Source organism: Stegodyphus dumicola, chromosome 7 (assembly GCF_044657685.1).
Source record: "Stegodyphus dumicola isolate Sdum_Otavi_A_Nest chromosome 7, ASM4465768v1".
In the NCBI taxonomy this organism is placed as follows: domain Eukaryota; kingdom Metazoa; phylum Arthropoda; class Arachnida; order Araneae; family Eresidae; genus Stegodyphus; species Stegodyphus dumicola.
The window spans coordinates 142,467,590-142,490,656 of NC_140774.1; the positions used below are offsets into that span (position 1 = coordinate 142,467,590).

Genomic DNA, 23,067 nt, shown 5'->3' on the forward strand with positions numbered 1-23,067 from the left:
AGGATTTTTCTAGCAACCACTCATGTACAACCTCGAGAAGATGAACAAAACACTAACAGAAAAAAAGAAAGAAAAAAAGAAAAAGGCAGTACTAATTTTTACATTTTGTCTAAGAGCTCAAGATTTGAATCACAGCTCAAGATTTGAATAAAAGCAAATCTTGAACTGTTTCCATTGTTTTGTACTACCCCTGTATTTCGTTTTTTTTATTGATAACTGATACAGCTATTAAAATTGCAGGCCGCTTACTCCAAAGAAATTATCAGTACTCCTTGCACTTGAGCTATGACGTACAAAGGCTTTTCGAACATTTTTAACACTTGATAAAAATAAGAAAATTAAAACTTTTCAAAGAATTATTTTCCAGCAACTTTGGAACTTCGAATTTAAAGTGTCAGCTTTCACACATTTTTAGAATTTGATAAACCTTAGAGAATTAAAACTTTACAAAGAATTATTCAGTAGCTTTAAATTGTCAATCTAAAATATCAACTAGTACGGTAGTATAATCTAGTTTATTTCAGAAATGACAAGAAGTTTTGGATTCATGTTTATGGTTTTCCTCATTACACAGAAAACTTCTTTTATTTTTTGAACTAGAAAATATTCTTGAAAGAAATGAAGTTAGCATTCCTAAATGAGGGGGGGGGGAATTATTCATAATAAAGGCAAAATCTACCAAACATTGTGTTTACATTAAACCCAAAGCAACAAAAAAATACTGGTTCAAGCCAAACCCGTGATTGACGAAGTGGCTAAGATCACTGAGCACTGCTATCAAGTTTCAGATAGACGGAAACACAAAGGTCTCTCAGTCTTAAATTCATATCTAATGGTTGGATAAAACATAGTGACAATACGGAATATTTCTTAAAAACTTCATTACCGTAGTTATACTTACAATCCTTTTATATAACCACTTATCATAATTTCTAGCATCAGTGCAAATTATTGAAAGGTGTCGTATACTGTCAGTGAACTGCTGATCATCAGCACTTCTGTTGCATTTCAACTTTTGTCGTGAGTATCAGCACTTCTGTTGACGCCCGGCAGAAACCACCCATAGTACGGATAATCTATATTGTAATGAATGCATTTTAAAGCTTTTTCCATTTGGGGAAAAGGATTTGAGTCACATGAATTCATTTTATGTGAATTTGGTTGGTGGTCAAATATTTATCATCGTCACCGTCACTGGAGATCATTTACAGAGCTCGCATTCTGACAGTATCATGGAAGAGGATGAAGTTCTTCACTAACAAGTGTTGTCGCATTCTCCTGAGTGCTAGATGCAGATGATGTTGCAAGAAATCCCAGTAGTAGGTATCATCAACAGCCTGTCCTTGATATGCAGCGTGGTACAGTATCATCATATGAATATCATATGCCGCAATCATGCAGCGCAGCGCACACTTTCTAAGGACGATTGATGGTTCTTTCAGTGAAATCGCTATTTTTTCTTGTTCAAAAAGCATTCAAGGTTACGACTTCGGACAATGTATGGATAACCTAACGAGCTGCCATTTGACGATATTCAAGGATGTCATGCAGAATTGGCAGCATGGATTTGTGGCATATGTCTATCTCAGTGGCTATCTCCCGATCAGTCCATCTATGATTACATCTGGCAAAGGAAGCACGGAGCTGAATTATGTGGCCATCAACCTGGGGTCATCCGAAGTTATACCGATCTTAAATAACATACTTTCCTTTACGAAATATTTTTAACTATTGTGCCATAGCACAATGTAGCAACTTACCGTCACTACATAATTTTTAATGGCCTTGATAACAGTGTTGTGCACTATGACCTTTTGCAATATCGAATCGTAACCACATTATTTCTCATCCAACATATAGATTTATAATTTGTTCCTTTGTAACCATTTTAGGGCGTTTTCTCTTTTACCCCGCTGTTTAAACAATCTGACAACATAACTGCCGCTGCTCCTCAACTCCAGAAAGGACGATGTAGCGAACATACGTCACATTATAGCGCTATTTTTATCCATTGGCTGTAATTCTGCTTTTCAAGCAGCATGATTCAGAATTTTCAAGAAACCAATGTTGTTGTCATCTATGTCACTTTTTCTCATTCTTTTAAGTTCATTCTCAGAATAATAATCTTAAGCTGCATTTAAGATATTTTCGTTTTTATTCTGATATTCTATACTACCTATAGAATTTATAAAATCTAATAATACTTTATCCTCTCGATATGTTTAAGTTGTAAGTGATGATATCAAACAACATCTATAAATCTCTTGAATAATGGAATAAATACATATGTTTTTCTACAAAGAATAGAAAAATATTTTAGTAATTAAATTTCTTAGTATTTGATAATTCTTTAAGAGTTTCTTCCTTTTGTCAGAAATCTATTGAGAAATTTTAGGTTCTAAAGGATTTATAGGTTTACAAGGCACCATCAGATTTTCAAAGTTGTAAAAACCATGTTTGAGAAAGTTTTACCTTTTTATTGTTTAAAAATTTCGCCGTTGATTTTATTAGTTTTTCTTAGGATGTCAATAATGTCGGGTTTGAAAATTCTAGACTTTTTAAGAAGATTTTTGCTTTTATTTAATGTCATTTCTTTCGGATGCATTTTTTGCTATTTTCATTATTATCAAATATCAAGTTCAGTGTAGGTAATTTAGGTACGCAGAAAGCATATCTTCTGATAATAAAACTGAGCTACCCGGGAAGTCAATAGTGATACTATAGGGTCCGGTTCGCTCATTCTTAAAACCCTTGTATCACCAAAATATTCCAGATTTTTAAGTTGGTAGTAAGTAGAACACTTTCAGTATTTTATCCTGCTCAGAATGAATTTCACCCCAGCCAAAAGATAATCTGAGTTTTAAATTTTAATATAGCTCACCGTATGAAGCTCTAATGTCCAAGAGAAGAAAGAGTTTAAATTATTGCTTAAAAAGCAAAAAATTTACAATATATATGTAAATAGCTTGTAAAGTATGACAATTATAATTTCCATGATATTAAGTACAACTGTGCGATATGGTATCTTTTATGACCCTTTTAATTATTGGTAAAAATACCGAATTTTTATGCTGATTCTTTAGCTGTTCTAAATTTAAGTCTAAACTATCCATTATTGGTTGAGTGATCGTCATCAGAACATTTTTTTTAAGTTTCCATTTTGAAGTTAATTTGGTATTTTGGAAAGTGCTAGAGGGAAAAAAACGAGGACTTAAATTTCTAAACTCATAAGAACCGAATCGAAAATAATGACTTACTTTTCGAAAGACAGAAGCAACTCTTTCTGTTCGTTTTCTCCTTTCTTAAAATGCTGGATATTCCAGCTGTACCTATTGTATGGAGTTTCCAAAGATAGAAACCGTTCATCTGTCGTTAGAAATACTTTTTGAGGTTTTGGAGATTTATTGCCATCTTCGAAATCCTCCCGTTCTTCCATCTTATCTTGTTGCTGATAAAAGAATGATATAAGTGAACAAACTTTAAATAACTCTGTAAAAAGTTTCAGTAGCATTCATATAATTAAAAAATATTATTAATTATCTTTTAATAATGATTTTTCGATTTTCAGTTTTTACTTCAATTGAAAATAATTTCCAAGTTTCGTTTGAATCCATTACTATATTATTATACTTTGCAAAATAAAAATACCTATAATTTAGAATACTTCCGTTAAACGATAACTGAGTAATTTACAATTAATTCTTCATGCTTTATTTAATTTGAATTAAGAATAGTCCAGAAATGGCACTTACTTTGTAAGTTAACTGGTACTGCTGATCTTTGTCCAGTTTTAAAATAGCAACACTTTTATATCCAATATTTTTCCCACTATCTGTTATAATATCTCGAATGAATGATATGAGGAAATTGGAAGATGCTGTAGGCTTCAGTTCAAATTTCATTTCTCCATTTGTTTCATTCATATTTGCAGTGACATAGATTTCTCGGCTGTTCTCGCTTCCTAGTCAAATAAATAATGATTGATTCGTAAAAATGATTTTCAGAATAGTTGTTATATTTCTACCTTTAAGAAAAAATGTTTAATTTCCAATATGTAATAAGATTGTTGAGTTTTGATTGGTAAAGCATTAGCTTGATTATTGGGATGATTATTTCGATAAATAAAAGATTATTTGTTGACAGAGAGGGATGCGTTTGTTAAAAATTTCTTATGCGAAGCTAAATTTGATTTAATTCTAAAAGGAAGACCAAAACGTCCATACAATTAGTACTTTGCGTAATCGAATATAGAACTTTAAACGATTTTTAGTCATTCAAATGGGAATGGAATATGTTTCTCATTTGAATGGGAATGGAGTTATTGGTACATATCTGGGCGATAAACATTCCAGTAAAGAACTTCTTATTTAATATGCTGGCAAAGTTAGACTACATTTACAGTCTCAATATCGTTAGATTTTATTATTTACACCTCTAAGGTAGTTCTGAGCATTATTTGTTAAACATAACTTTGTGTGTGATTTTTGATGGCACATGGAAGCTTTATGTTATTGCTGGCTACAACTTCATTAAAAATGTTCAACATGGTAGTATTTCTATTACCAAAGCCGAAATATAGCTATACATTTGTGGTAACTTTTATCTAATCAAATGAATGAAAAACTACAAAAGTGAGTAACTATTGCACAAATTTTAATCTACTCTGATTACTACACTAAGACTTTCCGAAGGGATTACAGGAAGATTTCTTTTACCTTAAAAATAACCTGTATAATTTATATATAATATTTAAAACTTATGTTATGCCGGAAAGCTCAAGAAGCCCACGAGATTTGTAATGATCTTTTTTGGTGTTGGAATATACATGGCGATCGAAAATTTATTGGATGATGTTAGACTTGGATTTCGGAATCAAAAATATCGAAACAATAAGAGCTAGAAATTTGAAGATTTTCAGGTTATTCGTAATCCAAATGAGCATCTTGTGCTTTGCTGCGAAATAATCATGTCTATGAATTTTGAACCATCATATGTTTTGCTATAAAATAATTAAATATAGAAGTTTCACGAAGTTTTTGAATTACCATCGTAAAATTTCAGGCACAATGCAGGTTAAAGATTTCATCCTTTTAGACGTATTTTATTATTATAAAGACGTAAACCTTTCTTTATAGTTAACATGATGCATTTACTTTAATTTAGAGAGTTAGAAATCTAAGCTCATAACATTTCTTTTTATTTTAGACGCTTTCTTTTCTACGATTTGCTTCTGATATCTTAATCTTGAAATTATATACAAGATATTATATGCATATTTTGAAATTATATACAAGATCTTACATGCATATGACAGATGTCCAGCATATTGCATCACAATAGTAATTGCATCTCTTTCTTCAAGCAGGAAATTAGCAGTCGAACGCTTCATGTCTCAATTCAAGTGATCAATCAACTCAATTAGAAGTGAGCGGTTGATATCATCAGTTACCGGAATATTGTGCTTTCAACTGCATGTTTTCAAGATCTGAAGATCTAGGTAACGATATTCGTTTTAAGATAATGCTACCTTTGAAGAAGTTAGTTAAAGTTACCACGGATCTTTCGAAAGTGTTATAGTTCGTCCCATCATTGGTGAGAATAAAGTCCCAATCACATTATGTTTCGGCTATGCGAGACTTGACGTCCAAAGGGACAATTCTTAGAACCCGCACAATTCCAGGAAACCCACTTAGCTAGGTTACCATTTTCACATACTACAAAGGCTTGAACGCCAAACACTAATCGATTATCGCTCAGATTGGGATCACGTGAGACTTCAGAAGCAGAACTTTCGTCTGCTTGGGTTGTCTCTACCCGGGACTGAGGTCTAGCCAAGACATTTTCCGTGAGGTTTTGAAAACTCCCGCTTCGCCTCAACATAGTTTCTGTAGCTAGGCGGGACTTCGCTTCAGGCGGGGCTCTTTTTTCTAGGAATCCTCCCGTTTAAACCACTGCTACCAGAATCTCGTTTGTCAGAAAAGTCCCGTCTAGCAGGGACTGTAGCCATGTGTGAAAACCTCTTAACGAATGCCACACACTCTTCGTATAGGATATGTGGAAGGGAAGACTCTGCGCCACATAACGAACAATTCAGAAAACTGGTAGAGTAATCACACCTGCAGTTTTGTATATCAGCCATACTCGTAGTTAAAATGTTGTTTTCAGGCTGTATACTCATCAAACACACCTGTCATTCGTTTATAAGTGAACCATTGTTAAACACGGCATTATTGTCTTATGGTTGTTCCGAGCTCCATAATCTGCTTCTATCCTGTAATATCCGACACACCAGTGGCTTAGCGGTAAAGCTGTTGAATCCTAGTGGTTCGAGCGGAACCCGAATTTCGGTAAATACGCTGGTTGAGTGCTTTCGTAGTTTTCCCCATACGTAACGTGGATACGAGTCAGTTTACTCTAGAAAGTTCTCCATGAAGGTGTTTCATCTCTTTGGCGGATAGACCCCGTATGCTTTGCTTATAATCCGGTAAACCAAACTAAACCACCCCGTAATATCCGATAGGGTCACTATTGCATTTGAAAATTAATTTGTTATTCTACATGTTCTTCGTGCCATTAAAACGTCTTCGTCAGTGTTTATTTATTTCTTTTTTCATTTTATTTACTTACATATTTTTCTTTTACTGACTAAATCATTTAACAAACTAATTTTGACTACATTTATATTTTTCATTTTGTTATGAATGCTTCAGCTTTCTTTAAAACGTTACCTAATATTTGTTTATTAACAACAATAAATGTCTTGATCTTTATTGTTGAAAAGTTAAAATTAATATTTTAAAAATGAGTCCATTTTAGATTGTTATAACTTGAATTTTGGTTTTTCAATAGGAATTTTCAATTTATCAACATCACCTAATTTAAACTAGGATATGTTTAAATAGCTTATGTATTTATTTGTCCAATAATATACATTTATTGCTAAAAGTAATAAATTCATAACTAAATTGAAAATAACAGTAAAATAGTATGCAAAACTTACCAGGGGTACTAAACCTCAAAATGAGTTCTTTAGATTTTCCTTGTGGTATTTTTATTAGTTCCAAATCATATGACTTGAGTTTCCTGGAGAGGAAAAAATTATGACAAGGACGATAAAATCAGTTTTCTGTAATTTCAGCCTCGTATATACTTGATTGAAAAGCTTCGAAATGAGATAAAAGCAGAAATTTTCTAACACCTTTAATAGGTAACATTTTAAAAGAACTTAAAATCATTCTTTTTTATTATTAAATAAAGATTTACTAGCATTAAACTAAGCATTTAAACAGTCTTAAACTAAAAGAACATCAAATTTAAGAAAATCAAAACTTGAAAAGATCTTAAATAAAATTAGATTTTGTTCATTTCCGACCTGAGTATGGTACTAAATGTCTCGAATTAAAAAATTTCAGGCTTTGCAGCTACTCGCAACGAAACGGGCAATCACTTCTGACAAGCACAGAAGTGACAAATGTTACAGAAAATTTTTTCAACGCTCTGTTTTAAGGCTTCTTTAGTTAGTCTAACTAAAATAACCGTCTAATTAACTCGTTAAGTTTAAATACATAACTAAATTCCAGTAGTATAATAGTATTCAATTAATCGCTTCTGACATCCATATTCAGATATGTTCAGCAACCCTTGAGTTTTCTTAAAGTTCAATAATGTATTCCTAACACGATCAAAGAGGCATTAAAACATTACAGCATGCAGTGTAACTGGTAACTGTTGCGAGTGTTAGTAGTTCAAATTATTAATAAGTAACCTCATACGTTCTTTTTATTTCTTTCTTTATTTTATTTTGATTAATTTATTAATTAACATTTTCATTTATTTATTTATTTAATTTGATTTAATTATTTAATTCATTTATTTTATTTAATTTGTTTAGTAAGTTTAATTAATTCATTACTAGTATTATAAATTATTATTTTTATTATGGTTATCATATTATTATGATTTTGTTGACACATGGCAATAGCGGATGTTCTTTTGTCAAAATACAAAAATCAGAGGGAATGTGAAACGTTATCTGTTTGGCCTAAATTCACAGTCTATGGTAATGTTAAAAGATTTATGCTTGTTTTGAAATTCCTTCATATTCTGACTAGCTTTATTTTGTTATTCTTATTAACTTCAGTTTATTGTGTTATTATTTTTTTATTGTGTTATTCATATTAACTGCAAAGAAAATTATGTAATTTGACTTTGTTATTTTTCAAAAAATCTTAATGCAACCTACAGCTTATAATAAGCCTATGATATGCTTAGTTTGATATCAGTACTTAATATCTGAATATAGTCTTTAATTTATTAAAAATTAAATTGTATTCTTTCGAATGTGAAATTTAATTAAGAAATAATTTACTTCACCAAAGTAGCAGCTACTTCAGAATAGCTAATACTTCTTAGGTCTTTTCGTCAAGAGCGAATTATATGCATCTTGACATGAACAGAAGTCATAAACTTGAATAAACTAACACTTAAAACAAAGAGTGAGAAATCCTGCACAAATTCAGCCGCAACTGTACACTAAAAATACATACCTATCAAATGGATTTATAACAAATCTCCATTTGCACCATCCTGCCATCAAGGCCCATGGTTTCAGACGATGTGTCACGATAGGATAAGACTTATCCAGACAAATTTCCAGTCCGAGTAGGGAATTCATATTATCATTTGTACACCACGATGAAATTTTCCTTTCGATATCCCAATCAGGTATGTCAATGTATTGATCACCTCTAATCAATTGGTTTGTTCGACTGTAACGAAAAGTGTTTATATTATTTATAGACGACTTATTAAAAAATAGACTACGCTTCCTACTAAAAGAGGCTTTGTTATATTCGATACAACAAACATTACAGGAGAGTCCACTAAAAATTTCGTGAATGCAGGTACAGAGATTCATTCCAGCTTTCATAAACAGAAAAACTCTGTATATATTAATACATTATTTGTAATGAATTTACATAAATGATTCCTAATCTTTAAATGAATAACAAAGCAATAAATACTATACTTACAAAAGAAGTTTACTAAATATTTAATAATTACCAAAGCAAGTGTTTGCTACAGTTTTTACAAACAGATAATTATACGTTTCAATGTAGTAGTTTTTACGAATTTATGTAAAATATTTTACTGATATATTGATCACTAATTGTAAAAAATGAATGCATTTCTACCAAGTGAGTTACCAAGTGAGTGAACGCAAGTTCATTTCAGTTTTTATGATTAAAAGAATCTGATGTGGACACGATATGACTTCCTTGTACAGCCTATTAAATTATACGCATTTTTGCTGAACTTCATTTAAATTTATTTTTTCGAATTATTCTATCTTAATTAACCGATCCTTCAAGGCAAGTTGAAAATGACATCAAAAACCGCAAATTTTGAAATTAAATATCTAGTTAGTTTAAGACAGTCAAACGTCTTATTTTAGTGTTATGTTTTCATAAATAAGTATAAAACTTAATAAGTATAGGAAATATAAGTATAGGAAACGGGAGACCGCATTAAAAGTTAGATTTCGTTATTTGTCGAAAATTATTTTTTTAACTAATCATCGCCAAAACATGAATATTTCGGTCAGTCCCTTCTTGTAACTGCAAGTATATACTTGCAGATCAATGATTGCGAAAATAAAGGCCGGGGAAGGACTTTTAACTGTGGCAAGGGAATGAGTCTGTATGTATATGTTAAATCAAATTTGATTGCATTCCTCTTCCAATGTATTTTTTGTATTTCACGTTTCTTTAATTCTTCTGACTTTTATTTAATTTTACATATTTATAGAAAATTTTACTGTTTTGAATTTCACTTCTTTTGGGTCTTTGTGGATTTGGTTCTAGATGTCTTACTTTTTGTCTATACTGATTAATTTTCAGCAGCATATTGCACATATATATTTTTGAAGCTGCCGATTGAATAAAAAAAGGAAATGCACAACTAGATTTTACAGCAATTCTACATACAAAATTTCAGAGTTCTACGGCTAATAGATTATGAGATATGCGAGGTACATACATACACGTACGTACAAACATCACAAAAAGTCTTTTTTGAATAATTTAAAATCCATTTTACGACGCGTTTTGGAGAAAAAAGTCCTTTATTCCGACAGTATGTACAGGCCTTACGCAAAAAAAATCGTAAATTTGAACTCGAAAACGATCAAAATAGATATTTCCGTTAAAATGTAATACCCGAAATTATTTCGCTTTTACAGTATTTCCTTTGCTTTGCACAAGGGAAGCAAAAATACTTTGTGTGAATGATCTTATAAAAAGATGCTATAAAAGATGCATTTGAAATGCGCACTCATATTATACACAAATAGTGTGAGATAAGTATAAATAAATATCATAAAAAGCAAGCAACACGGATTTTAAACTTGTTTATTGTCGCGATCGAGCTTTTACACTAAAAAAAAAAGTTGCTCATTACCTTCAAAATGTTTCTAAATTTAACAAATTCAAGCTCCTTGGTCTAATCGATGATAACGTAGAAAGGAATATAAAACGATATCAAACTATATCAATGATAAAATTGTATATCTACATTTGTGGTAAGTATGTCGCTACAAAATAGATTTTCTATGAACAGCAGAATACGAATAATAATAATAATAATAATAATCAGTAAGTAATAAAGCATTAAATGGCGAAACTGTAATTTTAACATAGCACAAAACTGGATATGCGGATCCTCGAGCAAATAGGCAGGTTTTTGTACTTGGTTATTGCAAATAGGCAGGTTGCCAATATGCGGCAAATAAACTGGAGCCACAGTATAATTTGTAGAAAATATTATCTATAGGAGCCGCCTAATAATCAGTCAGAATCGGCATGTTTGCCATGTCTTTCACACAAAATATGATAGATTTCATATACAAAGACATCTAGAGCGAAAACTGTATATGTTTGTAACTGGCGTCTTATATTAAGACAAACAATAAAAGTTTTGCTTTGGGTGATCATTCTTGAAAAGAACATTCTAGTGCAAATTGGCTCAGATTTACACACCATTGCAAACATCAGTATGAATTATATACTACTACACCGAAATTCAAATTCTGGACAAATTTATAAATGCTAAATTTTTATCTGCTTATCGCTACTAGATCTCTATTTAGGTACACAGTTATAAAATAACGTACTCGTACAATGAAACCACATTATTTAACCTTCAAGCTGGCCGTTTATTGTCCTCTTTTCTTCCTTCAGTATAAAAAGCATATATTGTAAAATATTTTCTCTCTCTTTGCCGGGTGCCTTTATAGTGTAATTGAAAAGCATCGAAAGTTTCAGAGTATAAATCCCGGCTAGAGCATAGCTGTTTTATCCTGTTTTCTGGTTCCAATACAATTTTAAAAATGACTCCATAGTGGCTCCCGAAAGGTGAAGGACGTCAGGAATTAGCGATTGAGTCCCTCCCTCCCCAATCGTCTTTGTTATGTAAGGGGAAATATGTTAAGTATTTTCTTTTGCTTTATCACATGCGTTAATGGTGCAACTGGAAAGTACATCCGGCTAAAATTAGGTGGTTCGGAGTTCGAATCCCGACTAGGGCAATGCACATTTCTCATATCATCTATTCCGAAATAAAATTCCTGATGGTTTCTACAATGTATGTACGCTATTTTACACGAAAACGATTCCTTGGTAAACCTTTTCAAAAATACAAGTTTAGTTTACATATGAGGTGGGTTTTACTAATTTTTACATAATTAAAAAAATTATTTACTTTTTTACTAATCAGAAATTTAGCATAACTATCATACTTTATTTTTAAAGATTTCTTCAGTCCTAAGAAAATCTTATGGTGTGAATCTCAAAATTCCGGAAGAAATGTATTAAAGATATTTTGTTGCCAAAAATTTCTTATTTTCATGTATCCTTTAATGGAACTGATTGAAATAGTAGTTTTAACTTTAAAAAATTACCTATGATTCACTAATAATTTACAAAAATAAGAAATCAGAAATACTGAAAATACTTTTCCAAAAGAAGACTGTTTTTAAACAGCTCTCTGAGATGTTTAAACATTTCAGAGAGCTGTTTATCAATAAGCTTTTCTCAATCAGCAGATTTCATGTTCTAGCAAAATAAACGTATTGTCGTGCAAGGGAAAAATTTGTTGCAAGCCTCATGCGCAAGCGGTTCAGTGAAATAAATGCATAGCTAAATCTTATACAATTATTTATTTTTTTTTAAACAACATTTTCCTTAAACGTGGTATCAATTTATGATGAAATAATATCACAACAAAACTCTTTATCTTTTTTCTTTGTCATCTTCAACAGTTTGTAAGAATTAATGTTCCATATCTTTAATTAGTTAGAGCCTAATTCTTAAAATAATAGGCCTGTCGTAACTGTAAGTTAAAACTGATTAATTATGTATTAAAGTGAAATCTGCATGCCAAGGTAAGACTGCAACTGTTTTTTAAGCTTATAATTTATATATTTTTTACCTTTTAGAATTTTAATTTCAAATTCTTCAGGATTTTAGACCAGGGATTCCAAACCTTTTTCTTTGGTCTAACGGCTTTTAAAGAATAGTTCTCTTCATCGAACCCCTTATATTTTTCTCTATAATATGAGTATATAATATGAAAATAATACAAATGATTGTGCATGAATAACAGCGAGGCAAAGAGTACGAACAAAAGTTTTAGGAAAAAAATGGTTTATTAGACTTACGTTTTCTTATTCTTTGTGTTATTATTATTTTCAGTTTTAAAAATATAAACACAAAATTAGATTCTACTGCCCACAAGTTCGATTTTAATTCATGTGATAGCGGCGCTAATATTTAGCATAAAATTGCTTAATTAAACTCATAAATCACCTTGGTCAGATGTATTCAACCTGCATCTTGATTTCTTCAGTAAGTTACTGAGATGACCAAGGCTTGCTTCCATTGGGTAAAAAGAAGGTAAAGCGAATAATGTTGGTCCAGTAAATAACTTTAATTTTGGGGTATTTTTCTCGAATGACTTTTAAATTCCAAAACTTTACCCGTGTTTTTTTGAACAAGACTTGATTTATTTATACGATGAAGTTTCATATGAATGAAAAATTAATTATCAGTTCTATTAATACATTTTTGTAACCAACGGCATTTTGATTATAACCGATGCATATTTGTGTATCAAGGCCCAATCGATGCCTTGATCATCACAAATTAACTTTAAAACATCGTAGACCTCTAAGGGGTCATACCAATCCCGTTGGAAACCCATGTTTTAGACTGTTATCTGAAATTTTTTATTCCAGTTTTTCTAAAGAAAAGAAAAAAAATAGTAACAGTAACAAGCGGTAAAATATTTAACAAACAATATCAATCAATGAAACTCTTTTCTGGCGCAATATCATAACATAACATAAACATAACCATAAAAAGCAAAATAAAATAAAATTTATAAAAGTCAGTAGAAGACATTTAAGATGTACTTACAACAGTTCTAACAGTTTTTGACTTTTTGAAGGTTTCTCAAAGCTAAGTAGTTTTTTCTTTTCTGTATAAATAAGTTTAGCTTTTGATTGAGTAGAAGTGTAACCGGAACTATTCGCTTGTACTCCTATTTGTGTAACAGTGGGAAAATCTACTACCATCCTGTTCAGGAAAGTCAAAGCAGCACTGAAAATAAATTACATAGTTATTGAAAGTTATGCAGTTATTTTCAAGATATTAAAATATGTCTATAAATACACAGATTTTGTAAATTATGAAACTAATTAGAAGTTTTACTTAACTGATAAATGAACTTGAATTAAAAAATGCTAATCTTAAGTTTTAAGCGAGATTAAAAAAAGAATAATGCTTTTCGTAGCAAATGAATCCTTGGCAGAAATTCAGTTTTGAATTTTTATGCTCAAATTAATCATATAATACGGTGAAATCTTGGCTCAAGAAATTAATTCCTTCCTGTAGATAATACGTTTAGTAAATCGAGACAATGTTTTCTCATAGGAATTAATGTAAAATGAATTAATCCGTTCTCGGATCCCAAGTGATTGCCTAGAAGAGAATACTTTGAATGTAAGATCGTAATGCAAAGCTAATGGAATCCACAGTATTAACATATACACTATATTTATGAGTACAAAAGAAAAAGATATAGGAAAACCTGAATTAAATTTTACCGCATTTCCACAAAGGAAAGTTAACGACGAAAGTAGAAAACGGTGAAGAAGACAAAGCAACAAGATATTATTGTTTTAAAGCTAAATCCTATTCAGTTTAAAAATATATCACATCATGACTTTCTGATTTTTTCTCCTCTCTTCCTCTTATAACACCTCTCATTTCTATCTTAGAATCATCGTTTTCCCTTTAAATTTTGTTCAATTCCTTCAATGCATTAATTACATTTTGGAGTATCAATTGATACCTACTTATACTTATTCGCATCTCGAGATATCGTTCCTCATCCAAGATGTTTTTCATTTGGTAGATTTATTCGTGAACCAATTTGTTTGTGATCCAAGAGTCCACTGTATATAAAACCAATTGATTTTTTTATTTCTAATAAACCAAAATTTCCGTTATGATTTATTTCCTCTGCTTCCCACTTTAAAATGCAATGGAACGAATAATATGAGCGTTATTTAGCTGGCAAGAAAACGGCTTCACAACGCTAATGGTTTGGGATGCTTCAACAATGCCCTTATCAGCACTATCATTATTATCTGTTTCTTCATTTCCATGCTTTTATACGTTGTATACTATGAAATAATTTGTATATTAAAGAATTACTGCTAGAAGAAGTCCACATCGTAATTATTTCCAAAGTATTATTTATAATATACAGCCCAGTTTTACATGAACATTATAAAAGTATAAGAATACAATTGCTTTATTTCATTTTTTTCCACTGAAGGGAAAATACTGTGCGTTTTTAATAACTCTTTTTTAATAACTCGTACTAAAAGTATATACATTTTTGGTGTTAATTCTTATGTTGCGTTGCACTTTCGTATAATTTAAAGTTTGTAGTTTAGTTTTATTCAAATGCACTTGTTAAAGTGTTAGACTTAAATAAATTTCAAAACTGAATAAAGAATTATGCGATTATCCCTCTTTTGAAATTGCTTCCTCTAAGAAAGCGTAGAATTTAATACACTAAAACATTTGAACTCCATTTATAACCTCTTCCTATCTAAACTTTAATACAGATCATATAAATACATTTAAAATATTAAATTACTTTACATAAAAGAACTAAAACCTTTATCCTTCATTCACAAATATGAAGTCAATAGGTAATAACACTGTATAAAAAAATTAGCAAGTCATGAGTAAATTTATAGAAAAACAATTATCCGATTATTATTAGCTTTCATTTTTTACAGAAAATCTAATGCAGAATTAAAAACGAATTCATTGCCACTTAAATCCTTCACTTATTTACTAAATTACAGCGAAACATTGCTTGTCAGTATTATGAAATGAACACTATCTAGTTCTTTATAATGTTCTGTTTTAGATTTATTAATAAGTTATCTATTAATAAGTTTTATTAATATTTAAGCTGCCCTTATTAAAAAATAATTAAATCCACATAATATACATCTCCACTACAGGATTAATCACTGTTGTAATTGATCACTAGATCATTTACTGTTGTAATTGATCTATTGAAAGCTGTAGGAAAAAATATACATAAGAGAATCAAAAAACCAAATTTGTTTTGAACTTTGTCTGTCTTTAAGCATACTTATAAACAAATATAATGCAGAAAAAGTATTAAAACAATTTTTATATAAATGATTTCTAGCATACAAAACTAGGAAAATAATTCGTGTTCCAAACAAATTCAAATACAAATTTGCTCACAAAATCCAAAGCACAGAAACAAAATGCCGTTTTTCTTGTTTTCATTAGTGCAGTTTCATGATTTCTTGTTTTGCAGCAATTACTTGTCAAGCTTCCTGACTTCTCCCATCATTTTTAAGTGCCGTGAAACAATTGAAAAGTGTGCATTTAATATGTGGGCTATCTTTCGTACCGTTTCTTGTGGATCTCATTCTATTCAATTTCTTGAAATTTCCTTTGAGTAGAGTAAACGCCCACGAGTTTCCTTTTCAACTACAGTTCTCCTCAGCGAAATTTTGCAAGTTAGTGGCGAATGAATCTGCCTCCAACGAATAATTCTTGACGCTTTTTATTGCAGTTTATTATTTTATTTCCCAAATTTGAGCTAGTAAAGGTATAACAGTGTTCTGCAGTTGACTTGATGTCGCTATTACTCAATGTTTCAATGCACGTTAATGTTTTCATTGTACGAAACAAATACTAACGTTGCATCACCATATGCGATACTATCACATAAAATTTTCAAGAAATAAGCTCTTGCTTTCTGCTGCAATGAGTAGAAACCTGAGATCATTCATAGCTATTTCATTTGCAACAACCCAATACATGGCGTTAGAAACGACTTTTAAATTCTTTTAATACTAACAGAGGCACAAATATGCTTCATTAGCTTCAAATGGGAAATTGTTTTTAAATAGCTCAGCGATGTGCAATGTACTTTGAACTTTGAAGGAGAAAAGTATTTTTCTCATCAGGGGAAAAAATGCTCTTTTTAGTTCTGTTATACAATCGTACTTTGCAGTTTTTATTAATATTTTTATTTTTATATTATTATTAATTACACAAGAGAAAAAGTTATTAAACCTGGGGTTAAGAAAACCTTGAGAATCCACCTCGTAATTTTCGTTCAGCTTCAACGTTAAACCTGCGCGGACAGAATAGGCCAAGGTAGCATTAGTTGTCCAGTTTAGTGGTAATCCCATCATTGTTGGTACTTGGTGATACGCTTCAATGATACGAATGACTCTTGTCGTGTTATAAGTCACACCATCACGTAAGTTACTTAGAAAAGACTGAATCTTCTCCAATTTCGTTGACATTCCAGCCATATCTCCAGTATTAAGGAAGCCGAGAGTACTTCCTGGTAAAGAAATAAATGTATGAAAGCAGAGCAGTAGATTTTAGATAAAATGTGCTAAAAAATTAACATAAAATTAAGGTGTGTTTTATAGTCCGAAGGCAGTTAATATGAGATAAATCGCCAAATTATTTTAATAAAATGAAAATAATGCTGAATAAATATGGATAAGAATGTAAAATTTTAATAATAACTAATGATAAAATTAACCAAAAATAAAGAATTTGAATTTCCATAAAAATGTTGTCAAATTTACGCTTACAAATTAAAAATATTCCTGAATGAGTTAAGAATAAGTATATAAAAGATTAATAATAAATATAATAATAATAAAAACCAAATTAATAATAATAGTTAAAAATTAAGACATCATAAATATTTATAACCATGTTTTTTCTAAAATCCATCTCATGAATGTGAGGTACATCTTATGACGTTATGCGGCTCATATTCAGAAAATATGGTAATTTAATATTATAAAATATTTAAAAAGAAGAAGATAAGACCTCTCCTTATAATACAAAGACCTGAATTTCTTTTTTTCTTTCTCTATTACTTTCACTGAGTTTGAAAAGGTGTTAAATTAAAATATATATGTTGTTATTTTAGTAAATATTTGAACATGTATTAAACTAAAATATATATGTTGTTAGTTTAGTAAACATTTTAACATTAGTAACCTTTAGTAAACATCCAAATCTCTATCCCGACCTAGCAGGTTGTATGCTTCTTTCATATATAACTTTGGTCCTTCATACGTGAACGCTCCTTTCATACATAACAATAAGTGTGAAATATTTGCTCCACATCTACCACATCCACAAGTTTTTACTTAATTATTTTTAATTTCACTTCCAGTTTCGTATGAACGAATAAATCCATACTCTAAGAAGATGTAAAGAAAATATGGTTATAAACAAATGTAAATAAGGCTTATATTAACCATAGCTTCGAATGAACTAGTTTTGAGCAAATTCCCCTGAAACTAAGATTTTGTCTTTACCTGCACATCTGAAATTTTTCCTAAACAACAACCTTGAATTGATACATGATTATTTTTGAACTTATAGTGATAATTAATAGATTAAGGTATGGATGGATTTCAGGAAACTTTACATAAATTAGAGAAATGTATGTGATATAATCTGCGACCTGCGAAAAATAGGTGTTCAGTTACTGTAAATGTTTCCTCTTCGTAATTCTCAAGTCATGTTAAATAAACTTCATAATAGTTGCTAACTTATTCGTATCTGGCTTTTGTTTGTTGCTGAACAATAACCCCCTTTGGTCACATGCCACATGCATAAACTACAATGATAGGTCATTAGGATAAATTCATTATTAAGATTTTAAGTAGGTGACAATAGGATGGAGTGCATTATAAATAAAAGGCTTATAATTTGGATTTTCTGGCAGCAGGTCAGTGTGATCGTGGATCTCGGTTCTTTTGATTTCTGGCTTTGGAGATATTGGCAAAATATGATTTTTTATTGGACACAATAATCTAATGTATTTGTCTCAAGCTCAGACAGTACGTGGGCCAAATGCGTAATATATAAACAACTGGCGGGCCGATGTTTTAAAACAAAAATGGCAATTTGTTTCTACAAAACAAATTTTTTAAAAACTTTTTAATTTTATTTAAAATATATTTATCAAAATATGCATAAATAGTAATAATAAAGACGCAAAGGAAAAAAAATCTGGTTTGTCATTAATTTTCTGTTGTAAATTCTAAAGGCTGGTATGTGCAAGAAGTTTCTGTTGGTTACACCTTGTAATTCAAACGCACTGATAGCTAATATCAAGTTTTCAGAATGACATTTATTTCAAATAATTATAATATGTTAAATTAACCAAAAACAAAAAACTATAAATAAAAACTTAAACAATAAATCAATTGATTACGAAATCTTTTTGAGTGAGACAAACTTGAGAATAAATTACGACAACCTATTCTTTTCCTTTTATTTATTACACTTTTTCTTTGAAGCATACACAGAAAATATCTACATATACTTGTATGTAAATAATTCTTAACTTCTTTCTTTCTTTATTTTTTTTACAATTTTTAGCTAAACACCTCATGGCGTTTCGATTCCGTTAAAGTTCATAAACTTAAAAAAAAATTACTAGAAATTATCTTTATCACAAACTGGAGATGCTCATCGATCACTCTGCTTCTATTCATATACGGATGCACGGAAAAAATATTTGGATACAAATATACTCCAAGAAAAAGGCTATTACTCTTACTGCAATAATTGTAATTGAGGGTATTTGTCTTTTAAGAAGTATGAATAAAAGCTAATGCAAACTGGATCTTCAAGTATGTGAATGAGGTTTATATTATATTGTAAATTAGTTATCTTCATTTGAAGAATTTACTGGGGCATTACTCACGTTCATTTTTAATAGTAATGAAAATAATTCAAAATTGGAATCCAAATCATTAAAATCCCAATCTTGTTCTTCAAATTCTTATTCTAATAGTTAATATTACAATAATGCTAATCATTTTAGGGAAAATGCATTTCGGATTTTGCGGCTTCTGGAAGCCGTCAGTTTGAGACTACTGATGTAATGGATTTAGATTCACGTGTTATATAATATTTTATCTTCACAATATTTCAAAAGAAACATCAAGGTAGTTTAGAAGTCAAACAACAAAAATCAGCGTTATATTTTGTAATTTTCACAGGATTAGTTTCGATGGTTTTACCGAACCATCATTCTCAGCTGCAAAAGCGCAAATGAACGAGATAAGATATAATGATTGAAAAATCTAACGCTGATTTTTGTTGCTTGGTTTCTAAATTATATTTATTAATATTTATTCGGCTTGTTATTGTATCTTAATTAAACATCAAGTTATCTAGTGTATTCTATCACAACAGTAAGGGATATCCCAAATGTCTGTCCCACGTTTATATTTACTATAACTTTGTAAACACAGATATTTCAGTGAAATAAAATCTGTGCTACACTGTAGATACTGACATTCATTTCAAAAATAACTATTCTATGTTTCTACTTTCATACTTTCATCTTCTATAGTTTCTAGCATACCAATTGTACCTGGCTAAGTATCTCAAATAAAATGTATTCTTAACACTTTATACTGCTTTCTTGGTATTGAAAGATCACATCGAAGTTACCAACAACAATTAATCGAGCGATATATTACAATAATTGATATACAATAAACAGCGCTGTTCCGAGGACTGTTTGATGCAACAGACCGCACAGGAATCGTACTCAAACACTGACAGATAAATGGCATTCTTGTATCGATAATTTTATGTAGCTTATGAAGTTTATTTTAATTAAAGCTTTATTTTTATATAAATTGTGTTCTGTTTCTATTTTTTCCCTTAAGGTCACCAAAATGTAAATTAATTGAGGTTTCCTTCAGACGACTGTTTTTCGTAAGATGTTTAAGCCGAGCTTCCTTGCTACGTCACAAAAATTAAGTTAAGGATTTTGCCTGAATATTCTCACTTTTCGACTTGCCAACTTAGTATCAAAACTGACCAGTCACAGCGAAGGAAATACGAGCTGAGATTCGGTTAAGGGTTACGTTGAAACAGCTGCATGCTTACCCATGTGTAACTTTAACTTCCTTGATTGGCTACTGCTTAAGCCCTATTACACAGCTCGAAATGGAATTAATGATATTTGCGCTTTAAGCCACAAAAGCCTTTATGACCGAAAAGCCCTTGTCTCAATGAAGCCTGAGAGAAAGATTTTACCGAAGCGGTTTCTTTCATGAACCGCCCACTTGTAGTTCAAGTTGGTTTCATTGAGTATGTTTTTGGAATTTGCTATTGTTTACGCCTAGAGAATGAGAATAATTTATAACTTGGTTAATAGATATTTAATCCATTTACTGTTTTCTGTTATTTAAGGTTTTTTTTTAAAATTCCAAGACCGCTCAAGGAGCGCTGAATAAATTTTTTAAATTTTTAGTTGTCAAACAAGCCAAAAGTAAATAAACTTTTAATTTCGATTTTATCTCTTGTCTACATTTTTCGGAGTTTAGACTTTTAATTCAACTCCAGATTTATAAATTATCTGCAGTGCAGGAACGTTAAACAAGTTCAATGGTACCTCGGTACATGTCCGCTTTGAATTAAATCCAACTTGATATACGTCCTGTTTGAATGCGAACATTTTTCTTTGGTATACGATAATTTGTTTGGAATATCATTCGAGTTCGATAAGTCATGACTGCGCTCGCTACACTTGTTTACCTCTTTCCAGACAATTCTGCTACTGCCCATCGCCCCAGAGGTGAAAAAGGTGATTGTTGGAAAGTATGAAGAGGACATGCGTATCCGGGATTTGACCAATGAAATTGATTAACCAAACAAACTCAAGAGACATTAGAGACGCTGGTAGATTGCTTTTGATTCAGAGTATCAAAAAAACTTTTATATACAGTATTTCATTTATGTACAATAAGCAGCATTTATATTTTGGTACTAAACAACACGCCCAATAATATTATTTTATATGAATGGATTGATAATTTTCCCTTTATTCCTTATTGAAAATGTTCTTTTGATACAATTCCAAGGACCCGGAACGGTTAATGATGCAACCGAGGTACCACTGCATGTGGTTTTAAGAGTCAATTAGATTTAACCTTAAGAGAGAATAACGAATAAAAATCATCTTCTCATGGCATTATTTTATTTGTGTGCTATCAACGCTAGCGGTATCCTACATTGATCAAACGTTAAGAATCCGCATAGGAGACATTAAAAAATTTTTATGCATGATAATATAGTTTCGCATGATATTAAATAACTGCACGTTCTTTCATTTATGTACTATTTCTAATTTAGAAATGGAAATTCACTTACAAAATGTCATTTTCTCAATGTAATAAACTCTTATGAAACGAAACCGTATTAAAAGTTAGAAATCTAACTAGTTTTACTACTCACCAAACAAGTTAAAATACATATTAAAGGATGGCATTGCTTTTGGATGAAACTGGAGATAGAGATCGTACAATTTCTTAATGTTTTCAGTAACTCTTCCATCGAAACTGTACTCAACTTGTGATTTTCCATTTTCTCGGTACAAATTTTCAATTGCTAGCTTCATAACCTGAATGACTTCTCCAAAAGACATGTTCTTTGGATTTATCCCTTCAAAAGTCTTCTGGAAAATTATAGCTATATCTTCGAGCCCTAAAAATAAAACGTTAGGTTTGTAGTCGTTCATCACTATCATGTTATTTATAATCTTTATGGCAATACTTGTATCACACTTAACATTGTAATCAACTTCTAAAATTTCCCTTTGCCTGTTTATAAATGAGCATACAGTAATACAAATGACATAAAGTTTGGTATAGTTTAAAAACATAAGTAAATTTACTGTTCCGGTTTGAATAAAATCTTTTCTTTACTCCTTAATGGCAACGCGAAAAATAGTAGAAGCGTACTGATTTAGAAACCGATAAGCAATAAGAGTCTGAAATAGAACTTTGCTTCAGTTTGTTTTGATATAGATGGAATGCTGCTGATGAGATGTTAGATTATAGATTAGATAAATTTGCTTTTCATATTTCCCTTTAAAACTAGACTGAGTGTTTATGTTAGATATAAATACCCCTGATCCACTTCATGTAGAAATTTTAGATATGGCCGATAGCTTCATCACAGAATTTTTTAGATAAGTCACGCCATTATTTCTCATTGATTGGAAAACTGGATTATAGCAGATAAGTAAAAATAATTATTTAAAGAAAGAATAATCTGGAGTACGCATAAAATTTCACAGTATCAAGACTGTCTGTTGGGGGACCAAAGGGACAGGCTCCATATACGTATGCTTATGCGTGAAATAAAAGTCTTATTTGCTCACATACATTGTTATTGTTACATTTTGTTAATAAAATATCTTGTGATCGAATGATCGGCATAAAAGGTTCAGCGATTAAAATACATTTAAAAGATTTTTAATAGTGAAATTTTGGACCACTATTTTCTTTTACATAAGGGATGTATAAAATCTCCACAAAAGTCCTTATTCGGAATTTACTTTTGCAACAGTTGGACGTAGACATATACTTCTATTTAC

The 23,067-nt window shown here is 30.6% G+C and overlaps 1 protein-coding gene across 1 annotated transcript in view; it reads right to left on the reverse strand.

Moving 5' to 3' along the window:
• LOC118185843 (uncharacterized) overlaps positions 1-23,067 on the reverse strand; it is a 150,072-nt gene that overhangs the window by 62,163 nt on the left and 64,842 nt on the right. Inside the window, exons 14-20 of the mRNA XM_085820875.1 lie at positions 21,924-22,172; positions 16,698-16,974; positions 13,473-13,655; positions 8,547-8,768; positions 7,001-7,083; positions 3,753-3,961; positions 3,258-3,448 (exon numbers count right to left, since the gene is read on the reverse strand). Coding sequence (XP_085677001.1) covers positions 3,258-3,448; positions 3,753-3,961; positions 7,001-7,083; positions 8,547-8,768; positions 13,473-13,655; positions 16,698-16,974; positions 21,924-22,172 — 1,414 coding nt within the window. The remainder of the gene's footprint in view (positions 1-3,257; positions 3,449-3,752; positions 3,962-7,000; positions 7,084-8,546; positions 8,769-13,472; positions 13,656-16,697; positions 16,975-21,923; positions 22,173-23,067) is intronic.